Source organism: Theropithecus gelada, chromosome X (genome assembly GCF_003255815.1).
Source record: "Theropithecus gelada isolate Dixy chromosome X, Tgel_1.0, whole genome shotgun sequence".
NCBI classification, from domain to species: Eukaryota; Metazoa; Chordata; class Mammalia; order Primates; family Cercopithecidae; genus Theropithecus; species Theropithecus gelada.
Genome location: NC_037689.1, coordinates 24,338,477 through 24,357,181, shown reverse-complemented (window position 1 = coordinate 24,357,181; position 18,705 = coordinate 24,338,477). Strand labels below are relative to the sequence as shown.

The following is an 18,705-nucleotide window of genomic DNA, read 5'->3' as shown; positions in this document are numbered from 1 at the left end:
CAATCTTGGTTCACGGCAACCTTCGCCTCCCAGGTTCAAGCAATTCACTGCCTCAGCCTCCCAAGTAGCTGGGATTACAGGCACCCACAACCAGGCACAGCTAATTTTTGTATTTCTAGTAAAGATGGGGTTTCACCATCTCTTGCTTCTCTTACTATGCTTTATTTATTTTCTTTTTGGTCCTTTGATTTGTGCATTTACAAAAGGCCAAGAAAATCAATCCCTGGACAACTAGAAAGCAAACCAGGAATTGAAAGTTGGACCTTCTGTTAATTTGGCATCAGAATTAAAGACTTACGGAAAATATTAGAAGAAAATTACCCTAGCATCTCAGTAGTATAAAGTGAATCTTGGACTCCCCTGAGCCAATTCTTCAGAAAGGATGCTTTTTTAAAAAAAATTATTTTGGGGGCCGGGCGCAGTGGCTCACGCCTATAATCCCAGCACTTTGGGAGGCCAAGGCGGGCAGATCATGAGGTCAGGAGATCAAGACCATCCTGGCTAACACGGTGAAACCCTGTCTCTGCTAAAAATATGAAAAATTAGCTGGGCGTGGTGGCACACGCCTGTAGTCCCAGGTGCTCGGGAGGCTGAGGCAGGAGAGTCGCTTGAACCCGGGAGGCAGAGGCTGCAGTGAGCCGAGATCGCGCCATTGCACTCCAGGCTGGCTGACACAGAGAGACTCCGTCTCAAAAAAAACAAAACAAAACAAAAAGTTATTTTTATTTTTATATCTAGAGACAGGGTCTCTGTCTGTCGTCCAGGCTAGAGTGCAGTGGTGCAATCATGGCTTACTGCAGCCTCCAATTCCTGGGCTCAAGCAATCCTCATGCCTCAGCCTCCAGAGTAGTTGGGACCACAGGCATATGCAAGCACGCCCAGCTAATTTTTTACATTTTTTGCAGAGATGAGGTTTCGCTATGTTGCCCAAGCTGATCTTGAACTCCTGGGCTCACGCGATCCTCTTTCCTCGGACTCCCAAAGTGCTGGGATTACAGGTGTGGGCCACCAGGCCGGGACACATTTGCTTTTGTTCTTGAAAAATCTAGGAAAATTGTTTCTACTCAGTGAGAGCTTTCATTGTTCATGCCTGCCCCAACTCCTGCAATAAATGAAGATAATGCTCCCACCCAAGACCAAGACCCAGGGGTGGGGGCGCGGATAAGGCAGAGGAAATATTGTTTTTCCTTTTCCCAACTCTATTTCCAAATTTTTGACAAAATCAAGCCTATTAAGCCTCCTGGGTGCCTTCCCAAGTTTGTGTGTCTTGGGATGTGGTATGGTGAGGCTCTGTGTCTCCACCCAAATCTCATCTTGATTGTAATTCCCATAATCCCCAGGTGTCAAGAGAGAGAGCAGGTGGGGGTCACTGAATCATGGCGGAGGTTCCCCCATGCTGTTCTCATGATAATGGGATGGTGCATTGCGTCCCCTTCTGCCATGATTGTAAGTTTCCTGACGCCTCCCCGCCCATGCTGAACTGTGAATCAATTAAACCTCTTTCCTTCATGAATTACCCAGTCTTAGGCAGTTCTTCAGAGCAGTGTGAAAACAGACTAATACAGGATGTGAATACGAAATAGCATTACAAGATCCCAAAAGTTCCTAAGACCGCATGCACAAGATAATAAACATCCTTTGCAACTCATGAATCCAATTTGGGTTGACCCAAAGATTTTCAGAGAATCATCAATCAGAGATTTTGTAGTTTAATGCGAAAGTGTTCAACAATTATCTGGGATTCTAAAAAAGAGCTAGAGGCCGGGTGCTTTGACTCACGCCTATAATCCCAGCACTTTGGGAGGCCAAGGTGGGGGGATCACCTGAGGTCAGGAGTTGGAGACCAGTGTGTTCAACATGGTGAAACCCTGTCTCTACTAAAAACACAAAAATTAGCCGGGTGTGGTGATGCACACCTGTAATTCCAGCTACTTGGGAGGCTGAGGCAGGAGAATTGCTTGAACCCAGGAGGCAGAGGTTGCAGTGAGCCGAGATTGCGCCACTGCACTCCACTCGGAGTGACAGAGCGACACTCCGTCTCAAAAAAAAAAAAAAAAAAAAAAAAAAAAACGAGAGTTTGAAATAAAACATCTAGAATATTACACATCCTGTCCTGGCAAACAAGCCTTCCATACCTCCTGGTTGAATATTACGCTGTGAGTTGAACAGTTTCAGAAAAGAAAAAGAAATGTCATTGAAAAGCAAACACAAATTCCCTTTCATTGTGTCCCTACTGTTTTAACCTCTCTGCTACTTCTAGAAGCAGCAAGAGGGGAGAAGAATGTTTTGCTGTTTGCTTTTTTCCAACGTGGTTCTAATTGTAGGTCTCTTATAGACATCTCCTTGAAGGTGGTAATCTGTCCATTTGGGCCTCGCTCAACACTGCCATTCAATCAGCGAAATGCCAGCTGGGCACGGTGGCTTATGCCTGCAATCCCAGCACTTTGGGAGGTCATGGCGGGCGGATCACCCAAGGTCAGGAGTTCGAGACCAGCCTGACCAACATAATGAAACTCCACCTCTACTAAAAAAACAAAAATTAGCCGTGCGTGGTGGTGTGCACCTGTAACCCCAGCTACTTGGGAGGCTGAGGTGGGAGAACCCGGGAGGTGGAGGTTGCAGTGAGCTGAGATGGAGCCATTGCATTCCAGCCTGGGTGACAGACTGAGACTTCATCTCAATAAACAAACAAACAAACAACCAAACACCATTCCCACTAGTCCACCCAGCAGGTAGGAGGCAACTGTCTTCCACACACTGCCCAAAACCCCATAGCAAGAATGGCAATATAAACACCCGCAGCTCATTTAAAGTCTTGAGACCTGAAAGCTGTTTAGGACTCTCCATTTTACACTCTAAATAACGTCTGTGGATGTCAAATGCTGGAATGATGGGAGATTACGGGGAAACTCCACCCCTACGGTCTAACTTTGTCCATACCAGCATCTATTCAAATGTTCTAGGAATCTCCCTAAAATCTTCAGGAAGCAGTGCTTTGGGTGGATGACATCAGTGACCAAGAATGAGTCAGGACTTAAGATCTAAGTAGGGTGAGATGTTCAGACACCCAGAGGCGTGAAGGACCCCAGAGGCTCCTCCATAAAACAGTGGTTGTTGGCCGGGTGTGGTGCCTCACACCTGTAATCCCAGCACTTTGGAAGGCTGAGGCGGGTGGATCACTTGAGGTCCGGAGTTGGAGACCAGCCCGGCCAACATGGTGAGACCCGGTCTCTACTAAAAATACAAAAATTAGCCGGGCATGGTGGCGGGCGCCTATAATCCCAGCTACTCAGGAGGCTGAGGCAGGAGAATTGCTTGAACCCGGTGGGCTGGAGGATGCAGTGAGCCGAGATTGCGCCACTGCACTCCGGCCTGGGCAACAAAGCAAAACTCTGCCTCAAGAAAAAAAATGAAAAATAAGAGTAGCTGTTCCCGGTCGATGAGATCCCTGCAAACCACACTGCTTGGTCATGCAAGAGGGAGGCCAGAGCTAAACATAACTGCCCAGTGATGCATGCACGTTAGCTGTGTTCCAAATAGCAGGGTTTACTTCCCAACTTCACAGCGGATCCTAAATGATTTAGGGACTTTTGAATACAAGATCCCAAAGAGCCTGCTGACTGGCCTAGGAGGACTGCAATGGTGAGTACGTGCTCCTCCTAATTCCCCTGTAAATTTTAGTCCCGACCCAAGAAACTTCCCAGGTCCTGGGTGCGTGTGGGTTTTCAGTACTAACAGAAAGGGAATCTGCAGTGCTGGTTTTTGTTTTGTTTTGTTTTTTGAGACGGAGTCTCGCTCTGTCGCCCAGGCTGGAGCGCAGTGGTACGATCTCGGCTCACTGCAAGCTCTGCTTCCTGGGTTCATGCCATTCTCCTGTCTCAGCCTCCTGAGTAGCTGGGACTACAGGCGCCCGCCACCATGCCCGGCTAATTTTTTGTATTTTTAATAGAGATGGGGTTTCACCATGTTAGCCAGGATGGTCTCGATCTCCTGACTTCATGATCCACCCATCTTGGCTTCCCAAAGTGCTGGGATTACAGCTGTGAGCCACTGTGTCCGGCCTTGTGCTGGGTTTTAACTTAACTCTCCTGGGTGAAGAAAGGACCGTGACAGCCCCCTCATCACGGCTCTCCTCCTAATGATGACATTGATTGTAAATAACAAGGCAGGAATCATCAGAGCTAAGTGTCTTCCACCTTTGCTCTCTGCAGGGAAACTTGTGGAGGCTTTCCTGCAGGACTGTCTCTAGCCCCTGCAACAATTCCTCGGCGTATGTACCAACCATTTCCCACTTTGTAGACATAAAAAACCCAAGCACTGCAGCAGTGAGGAACTTGTAAACTTTCACACAACGAAACACAAGGCAGAACAGCCCTGGAATCAAAGCCAGAAGGTCTGATTCCAAAGTTTTAGTGGTTTCACGAACCACCAGTCATCGTGCACCTGTTTCGTGCCAGCCCGAGTTTGGTCTCTGCCTTTTAAAGAAAGCACAGTTTTCCAATCAGCAAGGCATGAAGGGGCGGCACTGGCAGAGCGAGCCTTACCGTTTTCTTTGAAGCACAGCTTCTTTTTCTGGTAAGCAATGAAGCTAGAGATGGCTCCGGCCACGGCGACCACGATGGCCCCCACAATCCCGGGGATCACACCTGGGGCGTCCGCTGCAGGAGGAAGCACACAGCATCATGACTGAGACACGCACGGTGCCGAGAAGATCCCAGGGAGCAGTGGCTGGCAGAGACAGTCAGTCTGAGAGCACCAAGATCCTCAGAACATCTCAGTCACCCGAGCTGACCGATTTGCAAAGGGAGCACGCCGAGAATGGTACACAGGAAGGCAAAGCAAGGCACAGTCTCCCATCACCAGCCATGCTGGGCAGACCTGGTCAGACCGTGGAGGGAGTGGAGCAGGGAGAAAAGAGACATGAAGAGAGGCCAGCGAGGTACAGGAAGAAGCTCAGCAGAACCAAGGCAGAGACAAAGACAGACAAAGACCTATGGAAAGAGAGAGCTGGGTCTGGGCGCAATGGCTCACACCTGTAATCCCAGCACTTTGGGAGGCCAAGGCGGGTGGATCACCTGAGGTCAGGAGTTCGAGACCAGCCTAGTCAACATGGTAAAACCTGTCTCTATGAAAAATATAAAACTTAGCTGGGAGTAGGGGCGGGCGCCTTTAACCCCAGCTACTCGGGAGGCTGAGTCTAGAGAATTGCTTGAACCCGGGAGGCGGAGGTTGCAGTGAGCCGAGATCGTGCCACTGCACTCCAGCCTGGGTGACAGAGCAATTCACCATCTCAAAACAAAACAAAACAAAAAAGAAAGAGAGAGCTGGACATGAAACCTGGAGAAAAGAGCCCAGATAGGGGCAGAAGATGAAGCAGCAGAGCCCTGCAATGCTTGGTGCTTTGCCACAGCATTCTGTATCGTTAGAATGTTCCTTTTTCACCCCCTGAAAACAGCTTTGGGTTTCAATGCAAATATTTTAAATCCATAGCTATTTAACTAATTATTATTATTGTTTATTATTTTGAGATGGGTTCTTACTCTGTCAAACAGGCTGCAGTGCAATGATGCAATCACAGCTCACCACAATCTTCCTGGGCTCATGAGATCCTCCCACTTCAGCCTTCCGAGTAGCTGGGACTACAGGTATGCACCACCATGTCTGGTTAGTTATTGTGGTTTTATAGAATTGGGGTCTTGCTATGTTGCCCAGTCTGATCTTGAACTCCAGCCTAAAGCAACCTGCCTGCCTAGGCCTCCCAAAATGCTGGGATTACATGCATGAGCCACCACACCCAGCCTATTTTTTTTTTAAATGTCATTCCAGCAATAATTCTTTTTTGTTTTTGGGAGACAAGAGTCTTGCTGTATTGCCCAGGCTGGAGTGCAATGGTGCAGTCTCGGCTCACTGCAACCTCTGCATCCCGGGTTCCAGCTAGTCTCCTGCCTCAGCCTCCCAAGTAGCTGGGATTACAGATATGTGCCACCACCACTGGCTAATTTTTTTTTTTTTTTTTTTTTTGAAATGCAGTCTTACTTTGTCACCCAGGCTGGAGTGCAGTGGCACGATTTCAGTTCACTGCAGCCTCTGCCTCCCGGGTTCAAGCAATTCTTGTGCCTCTCGAGTAGCTGGGACTATAGGTGCATGCTACACGCCCTGCTAATTTTTGTATTTTTTGTAGAGATGGGGTTTCATCATGTTAACCAGGCTGGTCTCAAAACTCCTGACCTCAAGTGATCCACCCACCTTGGCCTCCCGAAGTGCTGGGATTACAGGCGTGAGCCACCACACCTGGCCTAATTTTTGTATTTTTTTGTAGAGAAGGGGTTTCACCATGTTGGCCAGGCTGATTTCGAACTCTTGGTCTCAAGCAATCCTCCCGCCTTAGCCTCCCAAAGTGCTGGGATGACAGGTGTGAGCCATGAAAGTGCTGGGATGACAGGTGTGAGCCATGGCGCCCGGCCGATGAAGAGATTCTTAATTCCAAATGCCAGATGTGAGCTTTAGAGGACCCTTCTCCAGATAGAGTCTTCTCTGCCCTCGGTGACGGGGAAGGAGAATTGTCTGACTTTCAGCAAAAACACTGGCTCCAAACATGGTCTGTGGGTGGTGTGTTCACTCGGCCAGTCTTTAATATGTGCAAGACACAGTCATGTCATGGAAAGATTTTTCAAGCTTAACTACCCCTCCCTGATGAAGTGGCATAGTAAACATGAACTCTCCGGAAGGCCAAGAGCGACGGCCTGCCATAAACATGCCAGACATGGCTTTTCTTAGCGATTTTTTTTTAAATGACCGTGTAGTCCCAGGTGAGGGCTACAGACAGATTACTACCTCTTCAAAGAAAGCCTAGAATTCAAGAACTGTATCCATAAAAATAATAACTACCTAAAACAAGGGTAGACTACCCACTTTTCTTTTTCCACAAACATTCGTTGTGTATTTCAAGAATTCACATTTTATCAGCGATTAAAATGGCAAACAGGTATTAAAATCTTTGGCCAAGTTAGTACCTCTTCTGCCAAAGAAGTTGCTTAAAACCAGGCATTTTGCTAGAAGCAAAGTCCCTGAGAATTTTAGAGATGTGAGATACTAAAATACGAAGCTATTGTCCTCGCCCCTCCCTCTCTTCTGTCTCTCCTCTCTCCTTCCCTCTTTCCTTCTTTTCTTCTGTTTCCCTCTCTCCTTCCTTCCTTTCCTCCCTTCTTCTTCATTCCTTTCCTCCCTTCTCCTTCATTCCTTCCTTCCTTTCCTCCTCCCTTCTCCTGCTTTCCTTCCTTCTTTCCCTCCCTCCCTCCCTCCCCTCTTTCCCTTCCCTCCCTCCCTCCCTTCCTTCTTCCTCCTCCCTTCTTTTCCCTCCCTCCGTCTTTCTTGTCCTTCCTTCCTCCCTCCCTCCCTCCCTCTTTTCCTTCCTTCCTTCCTCCCACCCTCCCTTCCTCCTCCCTTCCTTCCTCCCTTCCCTCTCTTCCTTCCTTCTTCCCTTCTTTCCTCCTTCCTTCCTTCTCTCTCTCCATCCCTCCTTCCTTCTTTCCTTCCCTTCTTCCTTCCTCCCTATTTTCTCTTTCTCTTACCTCATTTTTTTTTCTTTATAGTTTTAAAAGGAATTCTTTCTGTTGTTATTTTCTTGTCCCATCTAAGGGAAAAGGTTATGAAAAAGGAGACAGGAGATACATCACCGGCACTTTCATGGAGAACACAATGCCTGTTACAGCCAGGGTGGGAGCAATCCACATTCCCACCTCCCACCTGGTCACTGACGTTCTCAAGGGCCAAGCGCAACCGAGGATGCCGCGTCACAAGCTTCTGATCGTTAGGGTGAGTGTAGGAGCTTTAGTAAACACAAGGACAAGGCTAAGCATGATGTAGGGATCAGATCGCCAGCCAGAACATCATGGGCAGGTGACCAAATGTAAAATCTGGGTCACGTGGGCACCTGGAGCAGGGCTGGTTTGCTGGGGGGACCTCTGTGGCTATACCGCTTGGGAGCACTGGGCACAGAACACCCGTGTCTCCTGCCAGTAGCTTCAGGAGGCCGATGCCAGTGTAGTCCGCCAGCTCTCAGACATTCTGCTTCCCCTTCTCAACACCACATGGGAGAGACAAGAAGAAAAATGGCAGAAGCCAGGTGCACCTACCCTCCTCCCCTTCTTTCCTGTGGCTTCCTCCACCATCACTGCCTCCTTTTCCTGCAACACAAAAGCAACATCTGCTGACAATCTGCATCTGGAAGATTCAGGATCAAGGAAAAATTCACAGCCAGGACCGTGAAGAGGCTGGGGTCCTGTTTCTTACACTCTACGGTGATACATGTTACCCAGCTACAGAGCTGGAGTCCTGCCTCTGCCTATTACACTGTGGGGGTGCATGTTACACAGCTACAGAGCTGGGGTGCTGCCTGTTACACTCTGTGGGGGTGCATGTTACCCAGCTACAGAGCTGGGCTGGGATGCTGCCTGTTACACTCTATGGGAGTGCATGTTACCCAGCTACAGAGCTGGGGTGCTGCCTGTTACACTCCAGGGGTACTCTGAGAACCTGTACTCCCAGGCATTCTCTCTTTATTCTTAGGGCTTTAATATTCACGTTCCTTAAATTACAGAAAACAGCCCAATAAAACGAAGCTGAAACAACACTAGCTATTCGAAAGAATACACAGGTGAATGGATGGGTGAGGAGGTGGTGAGAAGGGCCCATTCAACAGGCCCTGTCCCTCAGAAAAGTGGGACAGCTGCCTGGGCCCTGAACTCTTCTCCCAGGACCGATCCTCTATGGGGCAGCCTTTACTTCCCACAACCTTGAAGCCTCAGCAAACGGGCAGTTCCCACAGAAATGACTGAACATTTCACTGTGAGTTCACAGAGGGCTCAGAGTTTAGACCCTGTAGTGATTCTGCAGAGCAGGTGGGCATCATGGGATGGAGAGAAAAGAGACAGAAAACAAGGTAACTGTACCTTCTCCACCTGAAACGCCATCCGCAAGGTCAGCATCTGAGAAGCTACCTAGGAAAGAAAATACAGCATCATCTGTCAACCTGGAACTCCTCCAAGGGTCTTCATGTCTTAGAATAAAGGAAAAACTCAGGAAAATCAGCCTGTTCATCAACATAGTGAAACCCCATCTCTACTAAGAATATAAAAATTAGCTGGGTGTGGTGACAGGCACATGTAATCCCAGCTACTTGGGAGGATGAGGCAGGAGAATCACTTGAACCCTGGAGGTGGAGGTTGCAGTGAGCCAAGATGGCACCACTGCACTCCAGCCTGGGCAACAAGAGCTAAACTCAGTCTCAAAACAAAACAAAACAAAAAATCATAAATAAAGTGGAAAAACGTGAGCATAATATTGCATGCTGGCAATATTTAATGTCTGTAAATAAATGAAGAAGGTTTATAAATCAATAATGTCATATCAGAATATAAGAATAAAAGGCAAAGCATACAATACACAAAATAAGAAGTACCCACGGCCAATGGATGCAGGTTGTTTTTTTTTTTAATTTTAGAAGTAAAGTCATGAAACCAGGAGAAAGTTGACAGAATATTTCACACTATTTGCAAAGGTTTCCTAGGTGATAACTAATATTGGAGATGGTGTGAAGACAGGGACATTTGCACACACCCCTGGCATCAAAATAAATTGCTAAAATTCTGCAGCAAATTAAAAACCAGGTCAAAAGCTATACAAGTACTCATACACATTGATCTAAACAACTTGAATGCTAGAAATTTCTTCGAAGGAATAAAAATAGTGCATGGAGTTGACTCAGATTTGCTTTGTTAATTCATAATTCTAAAATGCCAGAAGAAACACAACATTTTCAGAATTAGAGGAAGTATATAATTATATATGTAGTATGTAATAGTACATGATTATCGGTAAAAGTCATACGATAGAAATGATTATGTGACATGGAAAAATGTTCATGGAGTATCAGTAAGCAAAAAGTAATGTTACAATGCAGTATAAACAAAAGACTTGGAACTTTGCTTAAAATTTATTTCATTTAGATTAATATATAGGCTGGGTGAGGTGGCTCATGCCTATAATCTCAAGAGATTTGGGACGCTGAGGCAAGAGGATTGCTTGAGGCCAGGAGTTTCAGACCAGCCTGGGCAACATACTGAGACCCCATCTCTACAAAAAATAACAAAACTAACTGGTCACGGTGCTGTGTGCCTGTAGCCCCAGCTTCTTGAAAGACTGAGGCAGGGGGATCTCTCTAGCCCAGGAGTTGGAGGCTGTGGTATGCTCCTATGTTTAATATGATCACACCACTGTACTCTAGCCTGGACAACACAGTGAGACCCTGTCTCAAAAAAAAAAAGATACATAAAATACTAGCACTAATCACCATCAAAATGTCAACAAGATGTGGACATCATTAATATATTTCTGTGTTAAAAATTAAATATGTAAACAAAAAAACCCTAAGCATATAAACTTTCAACAATCATTCAGCTAAAAAAAAACTGGTGCTATTCAAATTACACTGAAAATGCTGTAATATGTCAGAAAATATTTTTTTCTTAAATATTTAAGGGCAAAAAGATTTAAAACACACTAGCTTCTCCATAAGGAATGTGTATGCCAATACTTTTCTCTTTATTAAGTCTATATTTAAATTCTTGTATTCAATTTTTTAGAAGTTCCATAAGATGGAACTTGGAAGTAAAAGTAGCAAACTAGGCCAGGCACAGTGGCTCATATCTGTAATCCCAGCACTTTCGGGAAGCCAAGGTGGGCAGATCACTTGAGGTCAGGAGTTCGAGACCAGCCTGGCCAACACAGCAAAACCCTGACTCTACTAAACATACAAAAATTAGCTGGGCATGGCAGTGTGTGCCTGTAATTCCAGCTACTCAGGAGGCTGATGCAGGAGAATCACTTGAACCCAGTAGGTGGAGGTTGCAGTGAGCCAAGATGGCACCACTGCACTCCAGCCCGGGTGACAGAGCGAGACTCTGTCTCAAAAAAAAAAAAAAAAAGCAAATTAAAACTAAAATCCAAGCTGAATATCTATTTTTGAAAGGTACCTTTTCCACTACATGAACACAGGCAGTCAACAGTAAGCACACATTCATCCTTAATCACCTCGTCTCGGCTGACATAAATATCACTGAATTCTGAACAACATGGAGACAGCTCACAGGGTCAGAGACTCTTACCAGAGGAACCGGCCTGGTTGGGGTTTGGATTTGGCTTCGGCTTGGGTGGGTTCGGTGGTGGTGGGTCGTCTGTTTGTGAAAGATGAGAGTTGCAATGGTAAGTGCCTTGCAGTAAAGAAAATGAAACATCAGTTTACATACAGACGGTTCCCTCAGCAGAAACTGGACCTTGGCCTTTGTCCTGGTGGGGATACCCATACACACAGTCTCCTGCCAATTTCCTCCCATCAACTTTGAGCCACAGTTCTTAATTTCAAGTATGTTCAATAAAAATTAAAGCGGGTATCCACACCAGCTGCAGAATTTCTGGGGCCAAAATAAAAAGGTGGGACCCATTTTTCAAATTCTGTTAAGTATTCCAAGACGGCGGCACCAGAACAGTAAACCAGTATGGTGCCCATGTCAAACCAACATGCCATGGGGTCCCGTGCCACTGCACAGGTCACATGCTCGTGAGGCCAGCCCTGGCCAGGGTAGGCACATGTGTCTCATGTCCTTCCAAAGGCTGTAACAGTTTTACAATAAAAGCACATGTACTGGTTGTAAAGAAAAACCCAACGACAACAGCAAGAACAAACCAACATACCTATTCCCTAGGTTTCCACTGTGAAAGCTGGCTCCCTTTATAATTTAAATGGGAGAATTCTCTCTGAAATGATCATAATTGGGTGATAATAAGCAGGCCAGGAGCAGAAGAGATTAAAGGATAATACTCACCATTTCCTCCATCAACAACAGCATCTCCTAAGTCGAAGTCATCCCCTAAAAGAGGGAAAAAAGCAGTTAATACCAAATTTCAGAGCGAAACGAGGAAGAATGATCATGAACAGATCGAAAAAACACCACAGCCCCACATTCCTGAATACTTTTCTGAATATCAGCTTGACCAGGATCTCATTAGAAAAAGTGAATTCCTGACCATTTTTACATCACTATTCTCTCAGACTAAAAGAGTAAAAAACAAAAAGAGACACAGAGAGACAAAGAGCTAGGAGAGAAGCTCTCAGAGGAGGGGCAGGGGAGAGAGAGACAGAAATAAAGTAATTTATAAATGAATTGTGTTGCCTGGACCAAGGTGAAATTCCAATTCCACCTGCACATGATTTTCTCCTGTTGACTCCCCATCCCATCACCCTCTCCTCCCAGGTCCCTAACAACTTTTGAAAGGCAGACCCTAAGAGAAGAGGACAGATGACTGCGATCAGATTTAGGCTAGAGGGTGTCTAAAATGCGGCTCTGGCAACCCACATGTGCTCTGCAATGGACGTGACAATTCACCATGGCCTCAGAGCTTGTCTTCTAGTAGGAAGAATGATTTTGAATACCCAACTAAGATGGAGGAATGGTTGCTGGCATCCACCCAACAGCACGTACTGAGCCATCCTGAGTCACGTATGGGAATTTCCAGTCCCTTCCTCAAGGAGACTGTAATAGTACAAATCCAGACGTTCAACACCTACTCATTGGGTGCTGTCTGCACGACTGCATCGTTCAAAGATCTGGGGACACGGGGTCCCTCTGCTCATGAGCTGACACTCTAGACAGCAAGTCCAGTAATGAAGTGGAGCTATTCGTGTTTTATATTAGAAAACTCAGAAGTGCTAAGACAAGACAGTGATGCCATAAGTTTGGGCATCATTTTTACTCTGTTTATCCACCAGTGGGGTTGACCCTTGGGCAATTCCATCATGTGGCCCTTGTTTCTGACTTTTGTTTCTGACTTTTGCATTTTGTAAAAATACAAAAAATTAGCCGGAAAAAAAAAGGGAGAAGAAAATCTAAAGACAGAGTAACTCAGATCCTTAGAATAAAAGCACCCGGAGATATTGTCCCAATGACCCCAAAACATTTCACATCAGCAACCATTGTCTCCTGGAATCACCAGATGCAATGTCCACATCCTAACACAATTCCAGCATGAACCAGACTCCGCCCGGAGCACTCCAATCACTTCTCTCTTCTTTCTAGTTGCCTAAGTCCCGTCCTGCTGTGACAGAAAATGATTTGTTCTTTTTCTTTGCATACTAGGAACAAGTCCTTCTCACCAGCACTGGGCTTCTTGGGGGTTGCAGTGGGTTTCTTGCCTTCTTTGTCTAAAGAGAGAAGACATTTTAGTCAGTCAAAGTTGCGGCTGGGAAAACAAGTGTCAACTCTTTTGTGGTGAAGGCTGTTTCACTTTCTTGGAAACAGCTGGAGAATGTTTTTAGCATTGTTTTCCCTCTCCAGCCCAAGTGGGCTGAGCTTCACAGGATGACTCTTGAGCCCAGAAGACAGGCACAGAGGCTGCTACCAGCCATGGTTTCCACAGAGACCAGGGGCCCCTTCTCCACTTTTTTCTTTTTTTTTTTTTTTTTTGAGACCAAGTCTTGCTCTGTCACCCAGGCTGGAGTGCAATGGTGTGGTCTCCACTCACCACAACCTCTGCCTCCTGGGTTCAAGCAATTCTCCTGCCTCAGCCTCCCGAGTAGCTGGGTTTACAGGCGCATGCCATCACTTCCGGCTAATTTTTTGTATTTTCACTAGAGATGGGGTTTCACCATGTTGGCCAGGCTGGTCTCGAACTCCTGACCTCAGGTGATCCACCCACCTCAGCCTCCCAAAGTGCTGGGATGACAGGCGTGAGCCACCGCGCGCCCAGCCCTTTTCCACTTCTTGACATTAAATGGGACTGTGACCGAGATGTAAGCCAGGAAGGCAGGAGAATGGCAAAGTTAGGAGAAAAACTGCCCTTTCAGAGCCCAAGATCTATGCATGAGAAGGAGACACCGGATTGATGGTTGAAAGGCTGTTCACATTTCTCATATGAAACACACTTTTGGCTCTGTCAGGCCTCTGCCTAGGCTGCCCCCTCTGGGAATGGAAGTCAATCAGGCAAATCAGGTGGAGGTTTTAAGACTAAGGGCACCTCCCACTGCAGTGAACACCTGTTCCCAAGGGCTAAGAAGGGGTAGGTGATCAGGAAAGAGATGATCCCCATTAGCACTGTTTCTCTCAAACCATCGGCATTGCACCACAGGACATAAAATTAAAAGCTGGCCACGTGCAGTGGCTCGCGTCTGCAATCCTCTCACACCTCAGTACTTTGGGAGGCTGAGGTGGGAGGACTGCTTGAGCTCACATGGTCAAGGCTGCAGTGAGCCAAGATCCCACCACAGCACTCCAACCTGAGCAACGTAGTGAGACCCCGTATTGCTTACTGTACCAGGTGAGGTGGCACATGCCTGTAGTCCCAGCTACTCAGGAGGCTGAGGTGGGAGAACTGCTTGAGCCCAGACGGTCAAGGCTGCCGTGAGCCAAGATCCCAACACTGCACTCCAACCTGAGCAACACAGTGAGACAGTGTCTCAAAAAAAAAAAAAAAAAAGTAAAACATAAAAAAGTGAAGAGGGTGGCCAGGCTCAGTGGCTCATGCCTGTAATCCTAGCACTCTGGGAGGCAAAGGTGGGCAGATTACGAGGTCAGGAGTTCGAGACCAGCCTGACCAACGTGGTGACGTGGTGAATCCCCATCTCTACTGAAAATACAAAAACTAGCCAGGCATGGTGGTGCATGCCTGTAATCCTAGCTACTTAGGAGGTGGAGGTAGGAGAATCACTTGAACCTGGGAGGTGGAGGTTGCAGTGAGCCAAGATCGCGCCACTGCGCTCTAGCCTGGGCGAGAGAGAGAGACTCCATCTCAAAAACAAATAAAAAAAAAAAGTGAAGAGGGCTGTCCTGGGTTGAAGAGCATTCCTCCAAAATCCACATCCACCCCAAACCTCAATAGGTGCTCTTATTTGGAAACAGGGTCTTTGCAGTTGTAATTACTTAAGATGAAGTTAGAACAGATTAGGATAGATCCTAATGACTGGTGCCCTTATAAGAAGGAAATTTGGATACATGGAGACACAGGGAAGAGACCAGTGTAGACAAAGGCAGAGCCTAGAGTGATGCGGCCACAAGCACAGGGACACCTGGAGCCCTCAAAAGCTGGGAGAGGCAGGAAGGATCCTCCCCTAGAGCCATCAAAAAGAACTGGATATAACTGCAGTGGATTGAGCAGTGGTTCCCCCAAAAGACATATCTACATCCTAAGCCTAGAACCTGGTATTGAGACTTTATTTGGAAATAGGGTCTTTGCAGATGTGCTTGAGAAGGATCTTGAGATGAGGTTATCCTGGAGTATGGTGGCCCTAAACCCAATCACAAGTGTCCTTGTAAAAGAAAGAAAAGGAGACAGAGACACAGAGGAGGAGGCCCCATGGAGAAGGAGGCAGAGACTGGAGTGATGCGGCCACAAGCCCAGGGACACCTGGAGTCCCCAGGAGCTGGGAAAGGCAGGAAGGACCCTCCCCTAGAGCTCCCTAGAGGGAGCATGGGTCTGTCTACACCTTGATCTCAGACTTCCGTTGTCCAGGTCTGGAAGATGGTAAATCCCTGTGGTTTAAGCCCCCAGTTGGTGGTACCTTTTTATGGCAGCCCCAGGAAACAAATACAAAGGGATGACAAGACCCAGAAGCAGATAGAGTGATAAGACGGATTCCTTCAATTCCTTTTCCCATGCCCTTCACCGAGGGCTCTGGGTGAGGAGCGGGGGACAGGAAGAGCTGCAGAAAAAGGAAGGAGTGGCCCCATGGAGAGAGTGGGTGCCGATTTTGAGAGGGAGGACGCCAGGACTGGACGCCCCTCTCTCCAGGGGGACCTCCATTTGCTCACCTCCTCTAGCCCCTTCCCCAAGCACCTGGCAAGTTTTCGCTCGGCCTTCGACCATCACAGGAGTGTGAATTATTCCACCAGGGTGGTTCGTTTATCTTAACGAGGGCATCTTGCTTTTCCTTGTCATCTATGAATCTAGTTTTTAGAATAAGGCAGGTGGACACATACAGGCAGACCTCCTTCACTGCACTTTGTCTTAAGGTGCTTTGCAAATACTATGTGTTTTACAAACAGAAGGTCTGCAGCACCTCTGCGCCAAGCCAGACTCTCGGCATCATTCTTTCCAACAGCACATGCCCCACTTCCTGTCTCTGTATCTGCATTTTTTAGCAATAAGTTATTTTCAATTAGAGTATACTGTTTTTAGAAGTAATGCTATTGCATACTTAACAGACTACAGTCAAGAGTAAATATAACATTTATATGTACTGGGAAGCCAAAAATTGCTATGACTCCCGGTACTGCGGTGTTCTAGAACTGAGCCGGAAATGTCTGGGATGTGCCTGTATTTACTATGTTAACATAAAATATTGACAGGATTTTAAAAATTGATGTTGTTACTCACCAGGAAGGGCATCAGATAAATCGAAACCATCATCTAAGAGGGAAAAAAAGAGTCAACTTAGAAACAAGAAAAATAAAAATAAATTTGAAAATTATAGAGATAAAAAATGATAGGTGATTTTGACTTTTGTGACATTTAAAACAGCTACTTAAAAAAATTTACAAGGTGCTGTGATTTCTCTTTTCATTCTAAATATTCACTTTCATGCCTAAAAGTAAGAATATGTTAGCCTAGGTTTTAAAGAAACAATGACCTTTGAGCTTAGTAGAAATTAAAATAGTGGGAAAACGTGATCATTTTGTGTATTATTCCTAAAAGGCAGTTCCTTTGAAACAGAGGAGTAACAATTTTGAATATGTACTGAAAAGAACATGGGGAACAAAATTCTCCATTTTTTATTGGCAACTGTCCTGTAATTACAAACCAAAATATAGCGGAAACACTAGACAATTTTTAAAAAAAAATCTCATGGAATCTCACAGAATGAGGAAACTGTCACGCTCAATTATTGATAGGCTATCCTGTTTCTACAGTTGTTAATTACAAGAATTTCAATGCTACTTCAACGTGGCCATCTCTGGCGCACTGAAGAAAAGCCAAATTCAGGAAAATTTGGAAAAGTCGACTTGGACTGTTTGGTTAACCGGAGGAAGAGTTAGGATAATCGTCACCATCCAGCGTCCCCACTCCTCAGCACCAAAGGCGTGCAACACCTCTCAACCGTCAGGAAACACCTGCAGTGGGTGCTGAGGAACAACCAAGGACAACCCGCGGGAGCCCTGTGAACAACAGAAATGTGTCCAGTTCCACAGCAGGTGCAAGCGACCGGGCCGCGCTCCTGTGTGTATAAATGAAGAGGGCATGCATATGTCACAGGGCTGTGTGTGTGCGTGTGCATGTATATTTGGGCATTTGCAGTGCAAAGGTATGTATTTGTGGGTTTTGTGTGCATGCATGGGGTGTGTAGGTGGGTTCTGTGTGTGTATATGTGTATGTATGTGTTGTGTGTGCATATATACAAGTGCATGTATGAGTGGGTTTGCATATGTGCATCTGTGTGGGCGTGTTTTGTGAAACTGTGGAGGTGCATTTTGTGGGTTTGTGCCTGTGTGTGTGTGTACGCAGTGTCTCAGTGTTTTCTGTGTGCATATGTGTCAGTGCATGTTCGTGTAGGTTTGTGTGTGCATATGCAGGTGTGTGTAGTGTGTACCTGCTTCTGTGTGCCTATGGATAGTTGCATGTATGTGTGGGTTCTGTATGCAAATGTGTAGGTGTTATGTATGCATATGTGTAGGTGCATGTATATGTGGGTTTGTGTGTGTATGTGTAGGCGGATGTAGTGTGTATGTTTTTCATGTGCATGTGTGCAGTTGCATGCATGTGTGTGTGCATGTGTCAATGTGTGTATATGTGTAGGTGCGTTTGTGTGTGCATGTGTAGGTGTGTGCATTTGTGGGTTTGTGCGTGCATGTGTAGGTGTGTGCATTTGTGGGTTTGTGCGTGCGTGTGTAGGTGTGTGCATTTGTGGGTTTGTGCATGCGTGTAGGTGTGTGCATTTGTGGGTTTGTGCGTGCGTGTGTAGTGTGGTGTGTTTCCATGTGTGCATATGCGTAGGTGCATGTATGCATGTGCTGTGTGCACACATGTAGTTGTGTGCACGTGTGCGTATGGGTAGGTGTGCATAGTGTGAAGGCGTGTATTGAGTATGTACATACAGGTAGGTGTGTCTATGTCTGCTTGTATGTCTGTGTGTGTGTACCCATGGCTGCTTGTGTGTTTCTGTGTGTGTCAACAGTAAGTAGAAAGTAGACTAAATCCTCTGAACAGCTCTGTGGGCCCCATGCCAGCAACCAGAGTGGAGTTGTTTCCACAACCTCAGAGCCCTGAAATGGCTTTTTCTACAACAGGACGTTTGCCAGACATAACAAATGCAATTACAGCTCCTCCTGCAGCATGCGGCAGATCTTTAGACAGTAGCAAGGGAGGATCCTACTGATCTGGAATAAACCATAAGGCATGTACACACACACACACATATATATGCATTCGTGTTCATATGTTTCCATAGACATCTATAACTGTATTTTTTGAAGTTGTATTACTTTTTCTTTTTTTTTTTTTTTTTGAGACGGAGTCTCGCTCTGTCGCCCGAGCTGGAGTGCAGTGGCCGGACCTCAGCTCACTGCAAGCTCCGCCTCCCGGGTTTACGCCATTCTCCTGCCTCAGCCTCCCGAGTAGCTGGGACTACAGGCGCCCGCCACCTCGCCCGGCTAGTTTTTT

At 46.4% G+C, this 18,705-nt stretch overlaps 1 protein-coding gene across 8 annotated transcripts in view; it reads right to left on the bottom strand.

The window, feature by feature from the left end:
* Nucleotides 1-18,705, bottom strand: part of CD99 (CD99 molecule (Xg blood group)) — a 52,131-nt gene that overhangs the window by 10,738 nt on the left and 22,688 nt on the right. For 5 of the 8 annotated variants that reach the window (XR_003117349.1, XM_025372043.1, XM_025372044.1 and 2 more), the window contains exons 2-8: nt 16,426-16,458; nt 13,211-13,258; nt 11,883-11,927; nt 11,166-11,234; nt 8,952-8,999; nt 8,136-8,186; nt 4,545-4,658 (exon numbers count right to left, since the gene is read on the bottom strand). Coding sequence is in view for 7 of the 8 variants with exons in the window: in XM_025372043.1 (XP_025227828.1) it covers nt 4,545-4,658; nt 8,136-8,186; nt 8,952-8,999; nt 11,166-11,234; nt 11,883-11,927; nt 13,211-13,258; nt 16,426-16,458 (408 nt within the window). In the remaining variant the exon portion in view is untranslated. The remainder of the gene's footprint in view (nt 1-4,544; nt 4,659-8,135; nt 8,187-8,951; nt 9,000-11,165; nt 11,235-11,882; nt 11,928-13,210; nt 13,259-16,425; nt 16,459-18,705) is intronic. The other 3 variants (XM_025372045.1, XM_025372047.1, XM_025372046.1) reach the window with 2 other exon arrangements.